The sequence below is a fragment of the Panthera tigris genome, chromosome D1 (assembly GCF_018350195.1).
Source record: "Panthera tigris isolate Pti1 chromosome D1, P.tigris_Pti1_mat1.1, whole genome shotgun sequence".
NCBI classification, from domain to species: Eukaryota; Metazoa; Chordata; class Mammalia; order Carnivora; family Felidae; genus Panthera; species Panthera tigris.
In genome coordinates this window covers 57,836,572-57,864,301 of record NC_056669.1, presented here as the reverse complement: position 1 = coordinate 57,864,301, position 27,730 = coordinate 57,836,572, and the positions used below count along the sequence as shown (strand labels likewise).

General features: G+C 38.5%; 1 protein-coding gene across 7 annotated transcripts in view; it reads right to left on the bottom strand.

The window, feature by feature from the left end:
- The window catches only part of FAM168A (family with sequence similarity 168 member A), a 235,021-nt gene that overhangs the window by 48,645 nt on the left and 158,646 nt on the right, over positions 1-27,730 (bottom strand). For all 7 annotated transcript variants that reach the window (XM_042957980.1, XM_042957979.1, XM_042957978.1 and 4 more), the window contains one exon: positions 11,367-11,454. In XM_042957980.1, the coding sequence (XP_042813914.1) occupies positions 11,367-11,436 (70 nt within the window). In that variant the 5' untranslated portion in view covers positions 11,437-11,454. The remainder of the gene's footprint in view (positions 1-11,366; positions 11,455-27,730) is intronic.

Sequence of the window (27,730 nt, the reverse complement as noted above, 5' to 3'; positions counted from 1 at the left end):
ATTGAATTCATGGTGAACTGTAATAGGTGTTGTCCTTAGGCACTTATGAAACCTCAGGTTCCTCACCTGAGAAGAGGATTGGCCCTGATGATCTCTAGTGAAATTATAGCTCTAAATAAAAACATAATACCAGCCACCACTCGGAAAATACAGATACATAAGATGAGCAGGAAATGGGCTGGAGGGATGTGAATGGTCAGGTCATAAAAACCTTCTCTTGCAAACTAAGGAGTTTTCAATTCAACCAAAGGACAATGAAGTATCATTAAAGGGTTGTAAGTACTAGAGAACCCTGCATCTGTACTGAGTGCAGGGCCTGCTTCCAATTCTCTCTCTGCTCCTTCCCTGTTCATGCTCTCTAAACAAATAAACAAACAAACAAACTTGGGGGGGAAAAAAAGAAGAAATGGGCAAAAGACATGAATAGACATCTTTCCAAAGAAGACAAACAGATGGCTAACAGGCACATGAAAAGATGCTCAACATCACTCATCATCAGGGAAATACAAATCAAAACCACAATGAGATACCACCTCACACCTGTCAGAATGGTTAAAATTAACAACACAGGAAACAACAGATGTTGGGGAAGATGAGAAGAAAGGGGAACACTCTTACACTACTGGGAATGCAAGTGGTGCAGCCACTCTGGAAAATGGTATGGAGGTTCCTCAAAAAGTTACAAATAGAACTAATCTATGATCCAACAATTGCATTACTAGGCATTTACCCAAAGGATACAAAAATACAAATTCGACGGGGTGCCTGGGTGGCTCAGTTGGTTAAGTGTCCAACGTCAGCTCAGGTCATGATCTCATAGTTCCTGAGTTCAAGTCCTGCATCGGGCTCTCTGCTGTCAGCACAGTGCCCGCTTCAGAGCCTCTGTCACCCTCTCTCTGTTCCCCAACTTGTTCTCACTCTCTCCCTCTCAAAATAAATAAACTTAAAAAAAAAAAGAAAAATACAGATTCAAAGGGGTACATGTACTCCAATGTTTATAGCAGCATTATCAACAATAGCCAAACTATGGAAAGAGCCCAAGTGTCCATCAACTGATGAATGGATAAAGAAGATGTGGTGTAGGAGGTGCCTGGGTGGCTCAGCAGGTTAAGTGTCCGACCTCCACGGTTTATGAGTTCAACGCCCATGTCGGGCTCTGTGCTGACAGCTCAGAGCCTGGAGCCTGCTTGGATTCTGTGTGCCTGCTTGGATTCTGTGTGTGTGTGTGTGTGTGTGTGTGTGTGTGTGTGTGTGTGTGTCTGCCCCTCCCCCCACACATGTCCTCTCTCACTCTCAAAAATAAACATTAAAAAATTTTTTTAAAAAAGATGTGGTATATACAGATATATGTGTGTGTATGTATATATATATATATATATATATATATATATATATACACACCCTCTCACACAAATAATGGAATATTACTCAGTCATCAAAAAGAATGATATCTTGCCATTTGCAATGACATGGATGGAGCTAGAGTATATTATGCTAAGCAAATAAGTCAGTAAGAGACAAATACTATGATTTCACTCATATGGGAAGGCAGGGGAAAAGGGGGCTACAAAACACAGAGAACAAACTGAGGGTTGATGGAGGAAGGTGGGTGGGAGATGGGCTAGATGGGTGATGGGTATTAAGGAGGGCACTTGTGACGAACACTGGGTATTACATGTAAATGATGAATCACTAAATTCTACTCCTGAAACTAATACTATACTATATGTTAACCAACTAGAATTTAAATAATTTTGAGAAAAAAAAATGAAAAGAGTTCTATGTATGGATGGTGGGGATGCTTGCACAATAATATGAATGTATTTAATGCCACTGAACTATACACTTAAAAATGTTTAAGATGTCAAATAATTTTATGTTATGTGTATTTTACCACAATTTAAAAAAAAAAGACAGGACTTAGTAACTGACTTTAGAAGGCAAAAGAAAAAGCAGTATTAAGAAGGACTCCTATGTTTCTGATTTGAGGGAATAGGTGAATGATGGTACTAATTACAAACTGATAAAAGGAAAAATGCATTATAAGGAAAGATAACAGGCTCAGTTTTAGACATGATGCATCTAAACAAAATAGGAGACATTCATGGAGAAGAGGTTCTGAAGACAGCTAGATAATAAACTGGTCTGAAGCTCAGAAGAGAGGTTTGCTGTAGAGCTAGAGTTTATGAATCATCAGCCTACAGACAGTAGCTGGAACTAAGATGAAAGAGAAAGTGGGCTCTTGGGCAACACCAACTTTTACTGGGTGAGTGGGGAAAGAAAAACTGGAAAGCAGACAGATTCAGGAACAGCCAGAGAGGAAGAAAGGAAAAACAAACAGAAAAATAAACAGAAAGACTATGTTGTAATCAATGAAAAGCAAGGAATGAGAAAACTTCCAGAAGGGAGGAATCTGGAGTTTCAAATGATATAGAAGTGTAAAATTAGAAGAAAGGCTGACAAGGGTCCACTGGATTTAACAACAAGGAGATTACTAGTAACCACAGGGAGAAGAGTTAGTAAGAATTCTTCTTAGAGACCTATTTCAGTCATAGGTGAAAGTAATTAATTGACCTGAGAAGTCTTTCCTGAGTAGACATTCAGTCTGAACATCAGAAGGGAGTTTTGTGGAGTAGTTTTCACCATTTCCTGGGCTCATCTAAGATCCTAATCACTATGGTGTCCAAGAGATAGCCAAGTTGGCTAGAGCAGTAAAAGCACTTGCTTTGTAATGCAGAAAATCTGGGGTTTGGGTTCTGCTATACAATGTGACCTTGGGAAGCCTGATCCCATCATTTCATCTGGAAAATAAGGGCTATCTTCCTAGACTTGTTATAAGAAATAAATATGAGGGGGAAAAACCCTACAAAAGGTTCTTTGCAAAGAACAAACTGGTTATAGTTAGTCTTAAAACCTCCATCAGGTGATCCTCACAAAGGAGGGTGAAGGGTGCAGGCCGGGGTCATTGAAGAGAAAGATACTCTTTTTTAGTCTCACTGACATTACAATGATTATTCATTGTATCTGCACACTGTCAGCTTAATTATCAAGGTCTTCCACCTGAAAAACTGTGTCAGATACAAATATACTTCTTAAATCCACTGTTGTTTTTTTTTTTAAGCAAAAAAAAAGCACTCGAGGAAAGAAAAAACTGAAAAATGACAACGAAGTCTTTGAACAGATCAATTTCCTAGTTTTCCAACCTTGAGAGTCATGTGTTTTGTTGGGGTATCTGAAGTATTTCAATGACAATTGCTGTGAGCTGAAAGCACGAAATTCATTTAGGGCCCAGCACAGTAGTGGGGGAAAGGATATGAGCTGGTATGGACCAGCAGAGGACTGAGAAGTAGCCAGGAGAGGATGTAAGATGAAACCCTGATGTTGCTCTGTGGTAAAGAGACAATGAATACACAAACCCGAAACAGGGGGACCCAGTTCCAACATTTCTGCAAAACACTTCTCCATCTTCTCACCTATAAAATTATGGGTTACTTTAAGAGGTCCATCTATTCTCACATTTCAGAATTCTTTCCAATTGGGTTTTGGAAACTTCACTCCAAATCAATGGCTGGCCCTGTTACATTTATTACTCTCTGCTGTCTTGTGAAGAATAAATTCCTAACGGTTTCCCCCCACCCCCGTTGCTTTTTTTCTTTTTCTTTCAGATGATGTACTGAGGCCTAGAAAGTTTAATAATTTATCTGACATCACACAGTTTTTAAATGGTAGAATCAGGTCTAAATCTAAGTCACTCATTCTTTACCCCACATTCTTTCCCCAGTAGAGATATACTTAGTGTTGTGCATTGTAACAACTGTTAACTGAACACCACATTTGAGCCAGCCATGGTGCCTTATACTTCATAAACATTTTCATGGGCCTGTGAACCAACCATCTGTATAGATCATGACTCTATTTTAGAGTTGAAGAAAATGAGACTGAGAAAAATTAAAGAACTCACCCAAGGTCCTACAGCTAATTAGTGGCAGAGCCTGGAGTCCACCCCAGATCTGATAGATTCCAATATGTGTCCTCTTTTCAGCATCTATTCTAGATCTCTGGTGATGCTTGGACACTCTCAGCATCAGAACATTTTAAGGAAAAGGAAAAGGAAAAGGAAAAGGAAAAGGAAAAGGAAAAGGAAAAGGAAAAGGAAAAGGAAAAGGAAAAGGAAAAGGGAAGGGAAGGGGAGGGGAGGGAAGGAGAGGGGAAGGGGAGGGGAAGGAAAAGGAGGGAGGGGAGGGGAGAAGAGAGAAGAAGAGAGAAGAAGAGAGGGGAGGGGAGGGGAGGGGAGGGGAAGGGAAGGGAAGGGAAGGGAAGGGAAGAGAAGAGAAGAGAAGAGAAGAGAAGAGAAGAGAAGAGAAGAAAAGAAAAGAAAAGAAAAGAAAAGAAAGGAAAGGAAAGGAAAGGAAAGGAAAGGAGCATGGAGAATTATTTAGGTCTTGTCTACATTGCAAACTTCTGGCAGAGAAATGTTTCTGAGGCCTTTCAGAAAAAGAAATGCCCCATTCTTTAAAGAGCCCCCTAGTATGGTAAATCTATGTGAAGGGTATTTAAGTGTTCACTGTACTTACTATCTTTATTAACTGGCTCAGGCTGCCATAATATAATACCACAAACTGAGTGGCTTTGACATTGATTTCTCGCTCTCTGGAGGATGGAAATATGAGATCAGAATGCCAGCCCAACTGGGTTCTAGTGAAGGTTCTTTTCCTGCCTTGCTAATGACAGCCTTCTTGCTGTGTCCTCACATGGCAGAGAGTTCTGGTGTCTCTCTTCCTATGAGAGCACTAATCCCATCATGAGGGCCCCATCCTCAGGACTTCAACTAAATCTAATTATCTTGCAAAGGCCCGAACTCCAAATAACATCACAGTGAGAATTAGAGAGAGTGTCAACATATGAATTTGAGGAGACACAAATATTCAGTCTATAACACTATGTTTTAAGTGTTTTAAAGTATATGGACATAGTATATTCTCTGAATTCTCTTTTCCAAGATGCACAAGGAGCTAATTATAATCACTTCACAGGACTGTTGCAAGTATAAAAATATTGTCTGTAAAACACTGAGATCAATTTTTGGCACACAGTGAGTGCTCAGTAAAGGAGTTTAAAAAGGACGTGAAAATACTGTCATTTGACTAGCAGACAGCTGTTCACTGAAATATACTGTATTGCTGTATACCATGATTTACAATAGGAAATAAATATTTGGTCTTCATCTTTATTCCTAGTGCAAAGCTCCTAAACCACTGGAATTTCCTAAGTGATAAGAGTCATAAAGGTATCTTGACATTCAAAATAAACTCCTTTCAACCACATCTGTTTATGTTAATGAGTGACATCTGGAAAGCAATGGGGACAGGTTTGCCAGGGGAACCAAACATGTGATTGGAGAGTTGGAACTTTCAGTCCCACCACCCTGACCTCTGGGGAGAGGAGAGGGGCTGCAGCTTGAATCAATTGCCAATGGCCAATGGTTTAATCAATCATGTCTATGTAATGAAGTCCCCATAGAAGGCAAAAAGGACAAGATCTGGAGAGCTTCCAGGCTGGTGAACACATGGAGGTGCAGGGAGAGTGGCACCCTCTGGAGCTTCCGTGCTCGTTTCTACATTCCTTGCCCTATGCATCTCTTCCATCGGCCTGTTCCTGAGTTATATTCTTTTACCATAAACCAATAATCTAGTGAGTAAACTGGTTTCCTGAGTTCTTGAGCTGCTCTACCAGATTAAATGAACCCAAGGCAGTGGTTGTGGGAACCTGTGATTTACAGGCTATCAGTCAGAAGTACAGGTAACAATTTGGGCGTGCGATTAGCATCTGAAATAAAGACAGTGTTGTGGGATTGAGCCCTCAATCTGTGGAATCTGACACTAACTCCAAGTAGATAGTATCAGAATTGAGTTGAACTGTAGGATACCTGACTGGTATTGGAGAACTGCATGGTGTGAGGAAAAAACTCACACATTAGAACTGATGTCAGAATCATAATTGTGTAGTTATATTTTATTTCCGTCTCAGATTCCACAGAGAATTTCAAATCAGTTTTTCCAACCTCTGTTCCATGTGGCCACTACCCCATTACCTCTGAGGCAGATGAGACCACAATGAACTTGACCTTCCACTTTTGCTTCTACTGCCCTTCACTAGCCTATTCCAAACTGCTGGCCAGAAGCAGGCTTCTAGCCCCTCCAAGGTAAGGCTCCCTAGTCCTAGAAAGTGAAAAAACAACCCTCTCATCTAGCTTATCACTGGGAACAGTAAAAGGAGTACATATTTTAAAACATATCAGCTTACTATAACAGGAAGCACATATACTTCGAAATCATAAAGACCTGATATTTCCTCATCTTTTAGAAGCTATATACACTGGCCAAGTTTTATGACCTGAATTAAACCACCAATTAAACCACCACTAAAAGATGATCCTATGGGGTTTGTGATTAATAAGATTAATTATAGAAAGTACTCAGCATGTGTTTGCCAAATGGTAATACTCTTTAACATAACCATTACTGTTATTAACAATAACAAATGTTTACTCTAATGCATTACATTTGGCATTTGCTTATAAATTATCTTACTTGGGTTTTCTATTTCCAGCACTATGGAGAAGATAACCTGAAAATCTACTTACTACATAACATCTTGAAAAGCTGGATAACAAACACTTCATGTCATATAATAAACATAAGCAGAGTTGAGATTTTAAGAAAGAAAAAGAAATCCCCAGGAGTGAAAAACTGAAGAGGAAACTAACTCTCATAGCTGATGTTGGTCTGGGCAATTACAGGGCTTGCTTTATTTCGCCACTGGAGGTGGGAGATGAGGCGCTGGGTCCTGGGAAGGACAACGGAACTTGAATTCCTTCTAAAAAGCTGGGATCTTGGAAGAATCATATTGTCAGTTCAAAAAAAAGGGGGAGTGCCTGGGTGTCTCAGTTGGTTAAGCATTCAACTTCAGCTCTGCTCATGATCTCACGGTTCATGGTTTGTGCCCCATGTCCGGCTCTGTGCTGACAGCTCAGAGTCTAGAGCCTGCTTCAGATTCTGTCTCTCTCTGCCCCTCCCCTGCTCGCACTCTGTCTCTCTCTCAAAAATAAATAAACATTTAAAAAAATTAAAAAAAAAACTGACTCAAAAATACAGAGACAATGGAAGCTTAGCTTAAAAAAGAAAGTTTCCTGAAGAATTTGAAACCTTGGCCTATGTGAAGTCTGAACTTACTCTATTTGTGTGGAGTTTATTCTTCCTATGTGGCCTTAGAATCTGCAGCAGAGAAATTAACTTAAAACATAGTTTCAGGCTTAGAAACAAAGACACTCCTCTTTCTTTCCCTTGGGAGGAATACTAATTATTTCACTTAATTTTCACAACTGTCCTATGGAGTAAGTAATATTATCTCAGTTTATAAAAGAAATTTAAATTAAGGGAGATTAAGCAAGGTTAAGCTAGGTTAAAGTCACCTAGCTATTATCTAACAGAGCTGGGATCTGAATCTTGTTGTCGTTCATTCAAAAAAAAATTTTTTTTAATGTTTATTTATTTTTGAGAGAGACAGAGACAGAATGTGAGTGGGTTAGGGGCAGAGAGAGAGGGAGACACAGAATCCAAAGCAGACTCCAGGCTCTGAGCTGACAGCACAGAGCCCGACGCAGGGCTTGAACTCACGAGCTGTAAGATCATGACCTGAGCGGAAGTCAGATGCTCAACCAACTGAGCCACCCAGGGGCCCCTGGTTGTTGTTCATTCAATCAAAATACATTTACCAAGTTCTAATACTATGTGCCAAGCAGAAACAAGGTCCACTTCCTTCCCAATATATCACACAGCCTAATCTTTTTTGAGCAAATCAATAGATAAATGCAACTGTTTTCTTCTTTCTCAAGTTTAGCAATTCAGTGAGAATGAATGCAGCCAGAATCACAGGAAACCCACAGGATTCCCCTGGGCTCTGTCTGCCAAAGTGGCTCAGTCCTCTCTGCCAAAGAGACTTGGGTTGCTGAGACACTAAACTGGGAAGAAAAAGAGCAACTACTGCTCGGTAGGTCCTGGTTTTGGCATTAATTTCTTAGAGTAAACACACAACAATTTTAGCATATCGTAAATATTTTCAAACAGAAATTTCAAAATATTTACTATTAATGTTAAGTAGGGATAATAAGGCTGTTGTGATAAACATAAACATATGAAATTGAAAGTAATAACAGCTATAGTTATATCAGGCTCAACATCCAACATATTTGAATGTTTTTTTGAGTTGCCTCGCATTAAGAAAATCCTGATTTACAAACACAAGTAGCTACGACTATTTGTGTTTCTTTAAAAATTAACATGCATTCTTAGAAGCTTAACACACTGATCATCTTATTTGTATACATACTTTATAAAAATAGTTCTAAATATTTTTAATAAATCAAATCACATTATTTGAGGAATTTCTGAAGCACCTTCCTAGTGTTTTTACAGAGCAAAGTATGGAACAATTAAACAAAGGACACTTAGAGAACCCTCAAGTTTCTGTCTAGGAAGTTAGGATACACAGTAAAGTGCGAAGTTATAAGAAGGAACCAATATATTCCGAAATTCACTGCCAATGACTCTCTTCTGGGACAAAACTCTCTACTCCCTCTTTCACTTCCAATCCTGCCATGAAGACCATTATTAATCTACTTTTTGAGTGTCATTTCCCACTTTTCCCCTTTTCTTTTTTTTTAATAAAGATTTTATTTCTTTTTTTTAAGTAATCTCCTTCCCAGTGTGGGGCTCTAACTCATGACTCTCAGACCAAGAGTTGCATGTTCTTTTGACTGAGCCAGCCAGGCGCTCCCCCACATTTCCCCTTTCCTGCTCTTTACTCCAACTAATCTCAAGTAATGACTGTATGTAATCTGACCATACCTTCTTACGTCCCAATGTGTTTATTCATATTGTTACCTTCACCTTGGATCTATAATCACTGTATTCTTGAAGGCCCATGCTATGCTAAGCACCATGCTGGACAATCTAAATACATTTTCTTATTTATTTCTATTACCATATGTTTTACCCATCTTTATTTATTTGTAAATAATAACATTTTTAAGTGCTTACTTTATGCCAGATATTATATGCTCAGTGCCTTACACTAGTTCATTTAATCCTTATGACAGCCCTAAATCAAAACAGTATCGTACTGACACAAAAGTACACACATAGATCAATGGAATGGAATAGACAGTCCAGAAATAAACCCATGTTTACATGGTTAATTAATCTATGACAACGGAGGCAAGAATATACAATGGAGAAAAGACAGTCTCTTTAATAAATGTAGCTGGGAAACTGGACAGCTACATGCAAAGGAATAAAAGTGGACCACTTTCTTAAGCCATACACAGAAATAAACTCAAAACAGATTAAAGGCCTAAATGTGAGACAGGAAACCATAAAATTCTTAAAAGAAAACATCTCTCTGACACTGGCCATTGCAACATTTTTCTAGGTATGTCTTTTAAGGCAAGGGAAACAAAAGCAAAAATAAATTACTGGGACTACATCAAAACACAAAGCTTTTGTATAGTAAACCATCAACAAAATGTAAAGGCAATCTACTGACTGGAAGAAAATACTTGCAAATGATATACCCAAGAAGGGGTTAATATCCAAACTATATAAATAACTTACATAACCTAACACCAAAAAACCCCCAAATAATCCAATTAAAAATGGGCAAGGGATCTGCATAGACGTTTTTCCAAAGAAGACATATAAATGGCAAAGAGACACATGAAAAGATGCTCAGCATCACTCATCATCAGGGAAATGCAAGTCAAAACCACAATGAGATATCACCTCATGCTAAAATCAAAAACACAAAAAAGAACAAGTGTTGGTGAAAAAAAAGACCCCTTGTGTACTGCTGATGAGAATGCAAACTGGTGCCATCACTATGGAAAACAGTACGGAGGTTCCTCAAAAAATTCAAAACAGAAATAACATATGATGCAGTAATTCCACTACTGTGTATTTACCCAAAGAACACTAATTTGAAAAGATATATGCATCTGTATGTTTACTGGAGCATTTTTTTGCAATAGCCAAATTATAGAAGCAACCTAAGTGTCCACTGACAGATGAATGGATAAAAAAGGTGTGGGGCGTGTGGGGCGTGTGTGTGTGTGTGTGTGTGTGTGTGTGTGTGTGTGTGAATAGAGTATCACTCAACCATAAAAAAGAAGATCTTGTCATTTGCAACAACACAGATGGACTTAGAGGGTATTACACTAAAGTGAAGTAAGACAGAGAAAGACAAATACCCCATGGTTTCACTTTGTGTGGAATCTAAAAAATAATTAAACACAACACAAACAGACCTATAAATACAGAGAACAGACTAATGGTTATGGTTGCCAGAGGGGAGTTGGATGGGGGATGCAAAATGGGTGAAGGGGAGTGGGAGATACAGGTTCTAGATATAAAATGAATTAAGTCACAAGGATAAAAGGTACAACATAGGGATAGTCAATGATAATGTAATAGTGTAGTATGGTGACAGATGGTTAAGTACATTTGTGGTAAGCACAGCACAACAGATAGACTTGTCCAATCAGTATGCTGCATACCTGAAACTGAAGTAATAGTGTGTGTCAACTATACTTCAATTTAAAAAAACAAACACCTAGAATAAAGAATAAGTGTGAGGAACAAAAAAAAAAAAAAAGAAAGGAAGGAAGGAAGAAGGTAATATTATAATGGGAATACAAAGGCTCTGGAAGGTTAAAAAAATTTGCCTAAGGCCAAGTATGGGAGAGAATGATTCCAGGAAGAGTGCTCTCTGAGCTCAGAGCGGAGTTCTTAAAGAACAAGGTGATGCTATCAGGGGACAATGGCAGTCCAGACAGAGGGACAACATACACAAAGAGAGAAGTAGGAAACAGCTTGGTATGCAGTTCAGGAAAAAGATCAGCTTTCAGGATCAGCAGACCTGGGCTCAAATATCTATTTTTGGTTTTGTTTTATGGCCTCTTACTGTGACTATGGCTTTCTCAACTGTCAAATGGTGATAAGAAGCTGTACCATGAAAAACCGGTTTAAAATCAAACATGATATGTGAAACTGTGCATCACAGGGCTAGGTCCATGGTAGGTATTCAATAAATGTTACCTCCCTTCCTTTCCCCTAGATGACAATTCAACAATCCTTAGTTGTAAGAATGCCATTTCCATCTCCATTGAACCCCAGACATATCTCTCTTCTACAAGTTCCCAAGCTTTACCAGGGCTTTTGGAGGCACAGTACACCAAAAGTCATTCAGCAAGTTATTTGGTAATGCCCTTAACCACCGTTTTTCAAAATGAGAACTATTTTCACACCACTTACCTGTGTAGGCCATGTTCTTAGGGTTGCCATAAGGAGCCCCAGGCTGCACGGGGCTATAAACAGGGTTCATTGTGGAAGACTGAGGATCCTATACAGAAACAAAGAAAATAGCACTGATTATTGATTGTTCATTTTCCCTGACATCAGTTTCCCTTCTATAATCTTCAACTTATACTCACAGAGAACAACATGGTATAGCAGAAAGAAGCAAAAAGCCATTTGTTTGTACTTGGCCCTATGCTATACACTTTTCTCCTTATACAAATGAAGATATTGAGAAGCAGAGAGGTGATACAACTTGCCTAATGTCAACCCAGACCTTTTGGCTTTTAGTTCAGAACCAGACCCACTATCCCACAGATGACTCTGCCACTGGTATACTGTGTGGCATTGGCCAAGTCACTTCCCCTCTCCGGACTCTAACATCGTGATGTCAAATCAATTAGTTTAGGCTCTCTGAGGTCTTTTCCAATGCTAAGGATGCCAGTCCGGGAGTTGGGTAAGGATGCACTTCTACTGTTCATCAGGGGAGTGTAAGAGCCAAACAATAAATACACAGACTATTAGGAAGAGCAGCAAGTGTCTCACCAACCCTTTGCACCTGCAGAGGACAAGATACCAGTTACTAACAGATTTGGGAAAAATGGAAATTTATCACCACTGAGAATTTTAATGCAAAACACAGTCAAGATCTCTTTCAAAATTTGTTCAACAGAAAGAAACTTGGAAATCTGTGTGCAGTAAGTATCACCTGCACAAGTGCTTTGTTAATTACCTTAATGAAGCACATTCTCCATTCTGATTAATGGAAAAATCTGTCATTAAACTCTGTTTTACAGCCCATTTGTCCCATCTTGTTTAGAGAACCATCTCTGACACATAGGCCAGTACATGTTTGAAAAACTTGTCTCTACAAATATATTATCTACACTTCATAAAAATCAAACAATTCTCTCCTAACTAGGCTCACATGATGGATGGGCAATTTTTTAGGTCATTAACTTCTCTTATAGCACCTCAGGACAGGAAATAAGCCAAATGTCAAGACAGGCAGTCAACAACTGGCTTGATGACAATTGCTCTGAGATTAATTAAGTCTCTCCAGGCTTCTGGAATGAGAGGTGGAGTAAAGATGGGTTCCCAAGGAGAGGAAGGCAGGGTGGTCAAACAGGCAAAAAGGAAAATGCTACTGGTTAATTCCAGAGGCCAGAACTTCCTGAAAGGTAGCCAATGGGCAGCCCTGGCAAATGACCCCAAGGCAACAGGCTAGATTAAACTACTACCAGTAAATGAACTGAAAACTTGAGGATGAAGGTTACAGGATATATATATATTTCGGCACAATTTAAGGAGAAAATACCCCTTGCATCCAGAGTTATCTAAGAATATGGCCAGGTAACATTCTCTCTCTAAATATAAGCACTCTCCTTAACAGATACTGGGAGAATTAAAAAAGATCTCAGAATGTCAAAATACACCACCAACTGTCAGGTGGTGCACACATGTAAATGATGATGGTGATGATGTGATGGCAGCAACAACACAGAAGACAACTTGTACACTTTTCCTGCCTTAGGTCTCTCTTCTACCCAACTAGTTCTTTGCTAAATAATGTGGCGTAAGCAAGACTGTTAAAGTGCTAAGCAGCACAACTGGCCCTGTAAAATCTAGTCACACTCCTAATAAGAAGGTAATCCATGTTGCTGATTGGGCAAGGTATGAAAATGTTTTTCATAACCAAAGAAACTCAAAAACTTTGGAAATGGTTTCCTCCTGCTCCAAAATGAGGGCCTCAGCCTCAAAAGGATATCTTGACTGGGGAGCACCCCACAACAGCATTGATTCCAAGCCCTACTGATGACTGACAGAAATGAGATATTCCATGGGTTCAAAATTTGGATTAAGAATGTGACAGCCACTTCTGGGGAAGCTGCTTGCAGGAAGACACGGTCCCTGGCTTTCAAGGGTAAGTCAACCCTTTACGAGAGAATCCACATACTCTTAATAGTTTCAGGGACAGACTAAACATGAGTAGGAAGATCACAAGCTCTATGATCAGACAGATTTAGGTTCAAATCCTAGCACTGCCACCTACCAAATGTGGGACCACAGGCCACTAACCTTTCTGAGCTTCAGTTTCCTCTAGCCTCAAAATGGAAAATATTACATACTTTATAAAGGTGTTGTAAGGTTTTCTTAAAACAGATTTATTGAGGTATAATTTACATATAGTAAAACTTACCCCTTTGGGGTATATAGTTCTATGACCCCTGAAAATGTGTAGTCATACAAACACCACCACAAGTAAAATATAAAGCATTTTCATCACCCCAAAAAGTTCTCTCATCTTTGTATTCAATACCCTCCCATTGATTCCCAGCCTGTGACAACCACTGATCTGTTTTCTGTTGCTCTATATATACACACATAACAACTTTTACTTTATAGATGAAATAAGTGAAGCTGAAAAAAGGTAATGAACAGCCCAAGGTCACAAAGCAAGTTAAGGGCAGGGTCAAGACTAGCACCCCAAATGGATCAAAGACCTAAATGAAAGAGCTGAAATACAAAACTCATACAAGAAGGAAGAAAATACAGGCATAAACCTTTGTAACCTTGGACTGGCAATGGTTTCTTAAATATACCAAGAGTACAAACAACCAAAGGAAAAAAAATACACTGGATTAATCAAAACTAAAAACTTTTGTGCTTTAAAGACACCATTAAGAAAGTGAAAGACAACCCAGAGAAGGAGAGAAATTTGCTGACCATATACAGTTGACCCTTGAACAATGCAGGGGTTAGGGGTGCCAAACCCCTGTGCAGTCCAAAATCTGTATGTAACTTTGACTCTCCCAAAACTTAACTACTAAGAACCTACTGCTGACTGGAGAATATAAACATTCGAATAACACGTATTTTGTCTATGTATTACATACTGTATTTTTGTAATAAAGCTAGAAAAAGAAAATGTTATTAAGGAAATCATAAGGAAAATACATTTACAGTATTGTACGGTAAAAAAAAATCCACGCGTAAGCGGACCCACACAGTTCAAACCCATGTTGTTCAAGGGTCAACTGTATAGGATAGGGGATTGGGGTTTTTTTAAGGTTTTGTTGTTGTTGTTGTTGTTTTAATTCTGAGAGAGCAAGAGCACAAGTGGGGGAGCCGCAGACAGAAAGGGGGACAGAGAAAATTCCAAGCAGGCACTGCATAGACAGTGCAGAGACCGACATGGGGCTAGAACCCATGAACTCTGAGATCATGACCTGAGGCAACATCAAGAATCAGATTCTTAACTGAGTCACCCAAGTGCCCCGGGTATTGTATTTGTATATAAATATAAATACCTGTATTTAAAAAATATAAAGAACTCTTATCTTGGGGTGCCTGGGTGGCTCAGTCAGTTAAGTGTCCGACTTCCACTCAGGTCATGATCTTGCGGTTCATGAGTTTGAACCACAGAGCATTGGGCTCTGTGCTGACAGTCCATAGCCTGGAGCCTGTTTCGAATTCTGTCTCCCTCTCTCTCTCTGCCCCTCCTCCAGTCGCTGTCTTTCTCAAAAATAAACATTAAAAAAATTTTTTTGGAAAAAAAAAAAACTCTTATCTTTACTCAATAATAAAAAGGCCAATAACTCAATTAAAAAATGGGCAAAGGATCTGAACACACATTTCTTCAAAGAAGTTATATAAATGATATAATGAGATACTACTTCTCTACACTAAATGGCTAAAATAAAAAGATAACAAAAAGTGTTGACAAGTGTGTGAAGAAAATGGAACCCTCATACAAAGCTGGTGGGAATGTAAAACGACACAGTCACTTTAGAAATAAATCTGATAGTTCCTCAAATAATTAAACAGAGTTACGATATAATCCAGCAATGCCACTCCTAGGTATATACCACAGAGAAATGAAAACACATGTCCATATGAATGTTCACAGCAGCATTATTCATGATAGTCAAAAGATGGAAACAGGGGTGGCTTAGTCAGTGAAGCACGCAACTTTTTTTTTTTTTTTTGACATTTATTTATTGTTGAGAGACAGAGAGACAGAGCACAAGTGGGGAGGGGCAGAGACAGAAGGAGACAGAATCCGAAGCAGGCTCCAGGCTCTGAGCTGTCAGCACAGAACCTGACGTGGGGCTCGAACTCACAAACTGTGAGATCATGACCTAAGCCGAAGTTGGACCCTCGACCAACTGAGCCACCCAGGTGCCCCGAAGCATGTAACTCTTCATTTCAGCTCAGGATGATCTCATGGTCAGTCAGGGATCAAACTCTGCATGAAGCCTTCTTGGGAGTCTCTCTCTGCCCCTCCCCCACCTCACTCTCTCTCTCAAAACAAAAACAAAAGAGGGAAACAACCTAAATGTTCAACTGGTGAATGGATAAATGGAATGTGATACATCCATACAATGAAATATTTGGCAATAAAAAGAAATGGAGTATTGATACACGATACAACATAAATGAATCTTGAAAACATTACATTAAGTGAAAGAAACCAGTCACAAAAGGTCACATATTACATGATTCCATTTATATGAAATTTCAAGAATAGGCAAACCTATAGAGACAAAGGTAGATTAATGGTTGCCTAGATTAGTTCATGACACATGAAACCTAATAACTTCCAAATCCACATTTTCTCACAATAATTATTATAACGTAACACTCAACCACACATCCACACCCACATACACCCTACTTTCATAACATTTCTTCCTGATCACTCCTTAAGCAATTCAAACCCACCATACCCAAAAGTAAACTCAGAATCTTTTCCCAGCCCCATTCTTTCATCCTGTATTGCCTGTCTCAGAGTTACTGACAATCCATCCACCTAGCACCTAAGACAAAAACCTGGAAGTTATCCTAAATGCCACCCACTCTTTCACACCTGATCATGAGCTCCCAAAAAACCCTACTGCCCCTGTTTGAAGTTTCATCATCTCTTGTCTAAACTACTACAACAGTGCCAAGAAGTCTATTTTTCCACATTCTAACCCAGTCTACCTCATCCTTGATATTCATTATTTTTTTTTTAATTTTTTTTTCAACGTTTTTTATTTATTTTTGGGACAGAGAGAGACAGAGCATGAACGGGGGAGGGGCAGAGAGAGGGAGACACAGAATCGGAAACAGGCTCCAGGCTCCGAGCCATCAGCCCAGAGCCTGACGCGGGGCTCGAACTCACGGACCGCGAGATCATGACCTGGCTGAAGTCGGACGCTTAACCGACTGCGCCACCCAGGCGCCCCTTGATATTCATTATTAAAACAAAGGTTGGATGGGTTACTCTCCTCAAAGGCTTTGGGAATAAAATCCAAATTCTTTCACATGGTGTACAATATTCTCTATGCTCTATGGGATAGGGCTTAGGAATCTATGCATTTATGTTTCCAAGGAGATTTTGAAGCCCAAATAGTTTGAAGACAATGCCTGAGACTCTCTTTCCCAAATGTCATTTGTCCCACATAAACTTGATAGAAGAACAACAAATATTCCTACCTACACTTGAGCTGGGAGAGGAGGAGAGACAAAATTTTCTAAAAAGTAAAATATATTGTATATCAGATAGTGGTAAATGCAATAGAGAAATCCACTGAGGGTAGACAAGGAGTGCTGGCCGGGGGAGGGGAAGTGCAATTTTTTAAATGGCTAGAGTGTCATTGAGTGACATCTAAGCAATGAATAAGTTGAAGAAGCAAGCCATACAGCTGAGAGGAAACTGTCCAAGTAGAGGAAACAGCAAATGCAAATGCCCTGAAGTGGAACTATGTCTGAGAAACACCATGGAGGCCACTTTAGCTAGAAAGCAGCAAATGAAAGGGAAAAGAGTAGACAGTGACATCAGACAGGTAATAAGGGCCAAATCATGCAGAGCCTTGTAGACCAGTATAAGGAATTTGTTTTTTATTTGAAATAAGAAGCCACTGGCGTATTTTGCGCAGAAGAGTGACATGATTTGACTTCATTTTAAGACTACTTTGGCTGCTGAGCTGAGATCAGATGGCAGGAAGGCAAATGGAAAAGGGAAATTAGTCAGGATGCTATTTGAAATAATCCAGATGAAGAATAATGGTGGCTTGAAACAGGGTGGTAGCAGTGGTGATAGTGGTGGTGGAAAGTAGTCATATTTTGGATATATTTTGAAGAACAGGCTGACAGAAATTACCAATGGATTGAATATGGAGTATGAGAAGGAGAAAGACATTAAGGATGACTCCAAAGCTAACTTGAGAAATTGGAATAATAAAAATAACCACTTACTGGGATGAGAACTATGAAGAGAGCATGTTTGGGAGTGAAAAACAAATTTGGATTTGGACTTAAATTTGTGATACCTAAGAATACTACTACTGATTGATAGTACAATCTATCAATGATTGATAGTACATTACTACAATGATTGATACACAATGGGTATTGTGTAGGGATTAACCACTACCAATATTATAAATATTACCTCTATTACCGGCAGCTACTATTTACTGAACATCTACCAGGTGACAGGCACTGCGCTAGAGACTTACCTTATTAAGTCCCTATAAGTCTTAAAAGGTCACAGTGATCTTGCAATATAGGTATTATTTTCACTGTATTATAGATAAATAAACTTAAGTCTAGAGAAATAAAGCAAACTATCCAAAGTCTCATTACTAAGAATTGAGAAAGGTCAGTTTCATAACCAGGTCTGTCTGATTCCAATGTCTAAGCTACTTCCACCATGCGAGATGAAGTTCCTAGTCTCCCAAACCCAGCACTAGATTCTCCTCTGGAATGGCAGGCCCTGAGCCCTTCCCTTTAACTCAGGATCCCTTGTGACCTTGACAGATTCCTCTCATGGAGGCAGTTCATATCTACCTGCTGGGTCCCAGCGGGGCACACACAGTCAGTTACAAGAGAATAAAAGCACTGCCTGCCTGACTTCTACAATCTCAGCTGCCATACACTCCCTACCCATCCGACCTGATTTCACTTCTTTAGTAAGAAAAGTAAGTGCCCACTGTGCACATCCTTCCTAGCTATCTCTCCAGAGCCAAGTATGGAATTGCCCCTGCTTCCTGGGGCTGAACCACAGCAAGTCTACATTTCTTGTGCCAGCGAACACAACTGTGTAATAGCTTCCTTCTCATCTTATTCAGAATAAAATCCAAAATCCTTATAAAAGTCTACAAGGCCTTCTATGATCTGACCTCACATGCCCACATCTCTGATTGCAACTCCTACTACTACTACTGCCTTGCTTTCTCCACTCCAATCACAATGACCTCCTTGTTCTCTGAACACAGCATGCATGCTTACATCTCAGGATCTTTGCACTTGCTCTTCCCCCCACCCAGAATGCCCTTCCCCCAGATATCCAAATAGTATACTCCCTCACTTCAATCAGGTCTCATCTCTTACCAGAAATGACTTCTTTACCTTAACCCACCTACCTAAAATACTTCCTCCAAAGATGTTATTCTCTGTCCCATCATCCTGTTTTACCTTTCCTATTGATACCTATCACTACCTTATATATTTTCTTACCTATTTATTTTCTCCCCAATTAGAGTAAGTTCCATAAGAATATGGATTCTGTTTGTCTTGTATCCCCAGCACCCAAAATATTACCCAGCACAGAACGGACACTAAATACATAGTAGTTGAATGAATAATGAACCATCCTTCATATTCTCCAAAAGACAACTCTGAAAAAAGCGTCAAAGTGCTTGCCACTTCTTGGCATATCCCAGTGAACTACTTGGCTCCACATCTCCCCAGTATTTATTTCCATTGTCCATAGAAGCCTCCATTGGTAGTTCACCCCTCTAATTGCAGAATAAGCAGTGGTGAGCCAGAATAACATGTGAGAGAGAAAACAGGTCCTAAAAACTTCCCTCCTGGTGCAGCTAGCAGCTTTCATACCCAGACTGTTCTGCAAGTGACCTGTTGCTGCTCCCCCAAAAAACACGCGAACTATTTCTTTCAAACCAACAGTAAAACCTATGAGCATAAAATGACAAGGAAAAAAAAAAGCCCATGGATTCAGGATGAGTACTTGGAAGTACTACATGCACAACAGGTTGCAGCATTAAAAATTAGTGTTGTAGCTTGCAAACTACTTTAAAATTTTCAAAGAATTTTACCATTTACAAAGTGTTTTACAGTTTATGAAAATTTTAACTACTATTTCACTTGATACTTTGAGGTAAGCAATGCAAATTAACTTCATTTGACAGATAAAGGAATGAAAGCTCAAATGTTTATTGCACTTTGGATGGGTACTGTACAGAAAAGAGAAAGATGGTGTCTGCCCAAAGAAGGTTATGGTCTAGCTGGGGAATTTTTAAAGTTCAATAAAAATAAAGATGCCAAAAATAATACAAGGAGACAGAAATTCTGGAATGCTTAAATTGCTCAGCAAACCTTCTCCCTAAAAAGCAACAAAACTGGATAAAATTGTCAAAAACAACCAATTCAGGCCTCTGAAAATTAACCAAAGGCATACATACATCAAATTGAGAAAGGATTATTCAGGAAAAATTATTGAACCATACTAAGAACGTGAGAATCTGTGGCATTTTAGCCTAGAGCTGCCCTTATCTCCCAACCCCCAGCTTCCTGGGAGTAATTCTGTCAGAGCAGGCCAGGCCAGGCCAGGCCAAGAGGATGACTGGAGCCAGAGTGGGCTGATTTAATCTGAAGCTGAGCATAGAAAATCAGCTCTGGATACTGCCCAGCATCACAATAGGGTGACAATCTGAGGAACAATAGTAAACAATCCAGGAAGGCCACTACTGGAGCTAGACAAAGGTCATACTATTAGTATTAGGTAGGGCAGGCAACAGAGCAGATAAACCAGAAATTTAAAAGGGCATACTAGGGAACCAAACAGCCATAATGGGTCTTGGTAAGACCTACTATGGGATCCCTGGTGGTAAAACTTCACAGTTGCTAAGGAGAAACTGGAGAGGGTCCTAGCTATCTACTGACTCTATGTGAATGTAAGGCCTTGAACACACTGAAACTAAAGGCTGATGCAGAATTGTAAGTTGTCTGAAATTTGAATGCATTCCCCAAATGACAAACAGATCCTATAGCAAAGAGTACAAAATTTCCTGGCCTAGGGGTTAAGCCAATCATTGACCACTAATCTACACTGACCCAGGGGTGACTTTTAAGAAGCCAAGTTTAAAAATTAAAACAATAGTTTTAAAAGTGTGACCAGAATAAACTACATTCATGTTAAATAAATAACTAAATATTCATGTTTAAAAAAAAGACATCAGTAGTCACACACTGCAGAAGAGATAGTCACTACAGAATAGTCTAAGCAAGTTACTAAATAAACAAAAACACCCAGCAACAATATCCCCCAACCTCCAAGGGGGAAGAATCTGAATCAAGAGTTGCTACAATATATTATCTAGAACATGTAGTTTTCAACCAAAAAAAAAAAAAAAAAAAAAAAAAAAAGAATCATGCAAAGAAACAGTGAAGTTGTGCCCCATTTACTAAGGAAAAAAAAAAAGACCATAGATACTGACTCAAGGGAGCCCAGATATTGGAATCAGCAGATAAATATTTTAAAACAGCTATTATAAATTAATAAAAGGAAACCATATTTAAAGAATTAAATGAAAGTATGATCATAATAACTCATCAAATAGAGAATATCAACATATAGAAATTATAAAAATAAAAGAACCAAATGGAAACTGTATTCTGAAATAAAATATTCAAGGATTCAACAACAAATCTGAGCTGACAGAGAAAAAAATCATCAAATCCAAAGACAGATCAATATAGATTATACAATCTGAAAAACAAAAATAAAAATAAACTGAGTGACCTGTAGGAAATATCAATCAAACCAACATGTAAGTAATGGGAGTTCCAGAAAGAGGAAAGAAAAAAAAAATGAGCAGAAAATATTTGAAGACATAATGGCTAAAAGCTTCCCAAATTTGATTTTAAAAACAAATAGGGGTGCCTGGGTGGCTCACTGGTTGAGGGTCCAACTCGATTTCGGCTCAGGTCATGATTTCGGCTGAGGGTCAAGTCCTGTTTCTGGCTCCACACTGGGCATGGAGCCTGCCTGAAATTTTCTCTCTCTCTCTCTCTGCTCCTCTGCCCTGCTCTGCTCATGCTCTCTCTCCCTCCCTCTCAAATTAAAAAAACAAGAAAGAAAACATTAAACTACACATGTAAGATAGATAATGAACTCCAAGTTGGCTAAACACAAAAAATATCCATACCTGTGTACATCACAGTAAAAACTGCAGAAAGCCAAAGAGAAATTTTTGAGAGTGGCAAGAGAAAACAATCTGTCAGATAAAAGGGAACAAGATTAACAGCTCACTTCTCATCAGAAATAATGGAGGCTAGAGGCAGTGGAATGATATATAAAATGTGCTAAAACAAAAAAAAGTAAACATATTAATCAAGATTTATAACCCCCTTGGAACCACAGAAGAGCCTGAAAAGTCAAAGCAATCCTGAGAAAGAACAAAGCTGGAGGTATCACAATTCCAGATTTCAAGATATACTATAAAGCTGTAGTAATCAAAACAAGTACGGTATTGGCACAAAAAACAGACACACAGATCAAAGGAACAGAATAAAGACCCCAGAAATAAACCCACATTTCATGGTCAATTAATCTATGATAAAGGAGACAAGAATATACAATGGCTAAAAGACAGTCTTTTCAATAAATGGTACTGGAAAGACTGGACAGCTACATATAAGAGAATGAAACTGGACCACTTCTGAACACCATACACAAAAACAAACACAAAACAATAAAGACATAAATGTGAGACTTAAAACCATAAAAATCCTAGAGAACACAGTTATCTCTCTAATATCAGCCATAGCAACATTTTTCTAGATATGTTTCCTAAGGCAAGGGAAACAAAAGCAAAAATAAACTATTGGGACTACATCAAAATAAAAAGCTTTTGCACAGTGAAGGAAACCATCAACAAAATGAAAAGACAACACACTGAATGGGAGAAGATACTTGCAAATGATGTATCTGATCAGGATCTGATACCCAAAATATATAAAGAACTTATACAACTTGGGACGCCTGGGTGGCTCACTGGGTTAAGCAACTGACTTCAGCTCAAGTGATGATATCACAGTTCATGAGTTTGAGCCCCACATCAGGTTCTGTGCTGACAGGTCAGAGCCTGGAGCCTGTTTCAGATTCTGTGTCCCCCTCTCTGTCTCTGCCCCTCCCCCACTTGTGCCCTGTCTCTCTCTCTCTCTCAAAAATAAACAAACATTAAAATTTTTTTTAAAAAGAACTTATACAACACCAAAAAAAAGCAAAAAAAATTAAAAACAAACAAACAAACAACAATCTGATTAAAAAATGGGAAGAGGACCTGAACAGACATTTTCCCAAAGACATAAAGATGGCCAACAGATACATGAAAAGCTCAGTATCAGTCACTGACAGGGAAATGCAAATCAAAACCACAATGAGATACCATCTCATGCCTGTATGAATGGCTAAAATCAGGAATACAAGAAACAACAAATGTTGGTAAGCATGTGGAGAAAAAGGAACCCCCATGTACTGCTGGTGGTAATGCAAATTGATACAGTCACTGTGGAAAACAGTATGGAGGTTCCTCAAAAAATTAAAGATATATGATCCAATAATTCCACTATTGGGTATTTACCCAAGAAAAATGAAAACACTAATTCAAAAAGATATATGCACCCCTATGTTTATTGTAGCATTATTTACAATAACCAAGACATGAAAACAACCTAAGTGTCCATAAATAGACAAATGGGTAAAGAAAACATATATACACACACACATATACAATGGAATACTACCCAGCCATAAAAAAGGATGAGATCATGCCATTTGAGACAACATGGATGGACCTAGAGGGTATTATGCTAAGTGAAATAAGGCAGACTGAGAAAGACAAATATCATTATGATTCCATTCATAAATGGAATCTATAAAAAATAAATAAAACAGAAAGCAGAATCAGGACTATAAACAAAAAACAAACTGATAGTTGTCAGAGGGGAGGGTGTTGGAAGGGCTGGGCAAAAGGGTGTGGAGAGGAGAGGGAGATACAGGCCTCCAGTTATGGAATGAGTGAGTCAGGGGAATATAAAGCAGAGCATGAGGAATACAGTCAGTGACAATGTAATAGCATTATAATGGGACAGATGATAGCTATACTTGGGTGAACATAGTATAATGTATAAACTTATCAAACCACTGAGTTGTATACTTAAAATATCTAACACTGTGTCAACTTTTCTCAAAAAATAAAATAAAAATAAAAAATAGAGGCAGCTGGGTGGCTAAGTGGGTTAAGCATCCATCTTCAGCTCAGGCCATGATTTAGCAGTTCGTGGGTTTGAACTCCACATTGGGCTCTGTGCTGACAGCTCAGAGCCTGGAGCCTGCTTCAGATGCTGTGTCTCCCTCTCTCTCTGTCCCTCCCCCGCTTGCACTCTCCCTCTCTCTCTCTCTCTCAAAAATGAATATTAAAAAAATAAATTAAAAATTAAATATCCTCCTTAAAAAAAGATTTATAACCCCAGCAAAACTATATTCAAAACTGAAGGCAAAAATAAAGGCATTCCCATATAATGACTGAGATAATTCACTGGCAGCAACCTGCCTTTCTAAAAATACTAAAGATGGCACAAAAACAGACACTCAGATCAATGGAACAGAATAGAGAACCCAGAAATGGACCCACAGACGTATGGCCAACTAATCTTTGACAAAGCAGGAAAGAATATCCAATGGAATAAAGACTGTCTCTTCAGCACATGGTGCTGGGAAAACTGGATAGCGACATGCAGAAAAATGAACCTGGACCACTTTCTCACACCATACACAAAAATAAAATGGATAAAACACCTAAATGTAAGATAGGAAGCCATCAAAATCCTCTAGGAGAAAGCAGGCAAAAAACTCTTTGCTCTTGGCCGCAGCAAATTCTTACTCAACACGTCTCCAGAGGCAAGGGAAACAAAAGCAAAATGAATTATTAGGACCTCATCAAAATAAAAAGCTTCTGCACAGCGAAGAAAACAATCAGCAAAACTAAAAGGCAACCAACAGAATGGGAGAAGATATCTGCAAATGACTTATCAGATAAAGGGTTAGTATCCAAAATCTATGAAGAACTTATCAAACTCTATATCCAAAAAACAAATAATCCAGTGAAGAAATGGGCAAAAGATATGAATAGACACTTCTCCAAGAAGACATCCAGATGGCCAACTGACACATTAAAAATGCTCCACATCACTCATCATCAGGGAAATACAAATCAAAACCACAATGAGATACCACCTCACACCTGTCAGAATGGCTAACATGAGCAACTCAGGCAACAACAGATGTTGGCGAGGATGCAGAGAAAGACAATCTCTTTTGCACTGCTGGTGGAATGCAAACTGGTGCAGCCACTCTGGAAAACAGTATGGAGGTTCCTCAAAAAATTAAAAATAGAACTACCCTACGACCCAGCAATTACACTACTAGGTATTTATCCAAGGGATACAGGTATGCTGTTTCGAAGGGGCACACGCACCCCAATGTTTATAGCAGCACTATCAACAATAGCCGAAGTATGGAAAGAGCCCAAATGTCCATTGATGGATGAATGGATAAAGAAGATGTGGTGTGTGTGTGTGTGTATATGTATGTGTGTGTGTGTGTGTATTTATATATATATATATATGTATATATGTATATATACATATATATATATACATATATATATACATATATACATACATATATATACATACATACAATGGAGTATTACTCGGCAATCAAAAAGAATGAAATCTTGCCATTTGCAGCTACGTGGATGGAACTAGAGGGTATTAAGCTATGTGAAATTAGAGAAAGACAAATATATGACTTCACTCACATGAGGGCTTTAAGACACAAAACAGATGAACACAAGGGAAGGGAAGCAAAAATAATATAAAAACAGGGAGGGGGACAAAACAGAAGAGACTCTTGGGGCGCCTGGGTGGCTTGGTCGGTTAAGCGTCCGACTTCGGCTCAGGTCATGATCTCACGGTCCCTGAGTTCGAGCCCCGCGTCGGGCTCTGGGCAGATGGCTCAGAGCCTGGAGCCTGTTTCAGATTCTGTGTCTCCCTCTCTCTCTCTGCCCCTCCCCTGTTCATGCTCTGTCTCTCTGTCTCAAAAATAAATAAACATTAAAAAAAAATTAAAAAAAAAAGAGACTCTTAAATATGAAGAACAAACAAAGGATTACTGGAGGGGTTGTGGGAGGGGGGATGGGCTAAATGGGTAAGGGGCATTAAGGAATCTACTCTTGAAATCACTATTGTACTATATGCTAACTAACTTGGATGTAAATTTAAAAAATAAAATAAAAAATAAATTAAAACAAACAAACAAACAAACAAATAAATAAATAAATAAAAATACTAAAGAAATACTGAGGCTATCAGGCTGAAAGGAAATGGTACCAGAGTGTAATTCAAATCCACGTGAAAAAATAAAGAACACCTGTAGAGGTGATTATGTAGGTAAAAAGTATAAATATTTTTCTCTTATATACTGTCTTTTAAATTTATGAAAACAATAACTCCAAAACTGTATTATTGGGCATATTATATATAAAGATTTGACTTATATAAAAACAAGTAAAGGAGAGGGGGGAATGGAATTATATTGAAACAAAGTTTCTATATTTTACTGAAATTCATTTAGTTTGTATCTGAGTAGATTATATGTGAAGCAGACTGTAATAAATACAATAATTTGTAATAAATTAAGATATACATTTAATTCCCAAAACAACAAAGAAAATATCAGCAAGAAAAAGGAAAAAACCAATGATACATATCACAACATGAATTAACCTTGAAAATATCATGCAATAAAAGCAGCTGGAGCAAAAGACCACATACTATATTATTCTATTTATATGAAATGTTCAGAAAAGGCAAATTTATAGAGGCAGACAGATCTTTGGTTACCTGGGATTTGGAGTAGGAATGGGGATTGATAGCACATGGGAGCAAGAGATCTCTATAGGGTAATAAAAATGGTCTAAAACCATTTTAGTGATTTTAGTGATAGTTGCACAATTCTGTAAATTTACTAAAATCACTGAATTGTATACTTAAGGGTGAATATTATCATATATAAGTTATATCTCAATAAAGTGGTTTAAAAATACAAATTAGTGTTTCAAGAAATAGTTCCAGATTTTTTATAAGCTAAAAGTATTGTCATTTAGTTCAACACCTTCATTTTATACACATGAAGATACCTCCTGTGCCAGGCTCTGTGCAAAGTGTTAGAGATAACAGGACACAATTTCTATTCCTGAGGTATTTATAAGAAAGAAACAGACATAGAAATTGACAACTAAAAGCAATACAGTACTGTTATTATATTGAGTGTTTAGAATTTATAACTAACTAAAGGATGGTAGTCAGGGAAAGAACGCTAGAACTACCACTAGGTGGCAAAACACTCAGTTAAAGGATTCTAATTCCTAGTGCCTCCTGTAGTTAGGTGTGGCTATGTAATTAGTTTTGCTCAATGAGATACAATTCAAATATCGTTAGCCTTCTATTAAAGGCTACTTAAAGGGAACAGTGTTATCTGCAGGCCCAGCTTTCTCCACTTACTCCTTCCTGCTATCTAGAATTAGGACACAATGGATTGGAATTCATCAGCCTTCTCTTCCATGATGTAACCTTGAGAATAGAAGTCTCAAATCAAGGATGGTAGAAGGAGCCTGTGTCCTTGATGATTTCATGGAACAATCAGGTCAGGCCTGGACTGCCTACCTCTGTACTTCTTTTACATGAGAGAATAAAACCTTATATTTCCAACCCACTGTTATTTTAGACTGTTGTAGCTGAACCTAGTTCTATTTGAGGGAGAGATGTTGAAGATTTAAAAAACTGTCATTCGATCTGTTTTGAATGATGAGGGGAATTCTACAGAAGGCAAAGGAAAGGACATTCATGAAACTAAGTCATGAGCGAGCAAGGCAGGATGTCAAGCAGCTCTGAACAACTGGAGCACAGAATCTAAGTGAAACATGATAAGGATATTATCATCCTATACTCATTTCTCAGTTGTGTCTACACAGTTCTTATGAAGAATCTCAGAAGGCCAGATAGGGCATGACTACAGGCCATTTTATGATCCCAGAGCTCTCTGAACTTCTGTTATAAATACTCGTTGCAGCTGTAATTTGCTTGTGCAACTCTTTTCTTCCTGCTACATTTGAAGCACCATGAGGTCAAGGGACCATATGTTTTATCCACTCCTAAATTTCTAGAAAAGGGCCTGGTATAAAGCA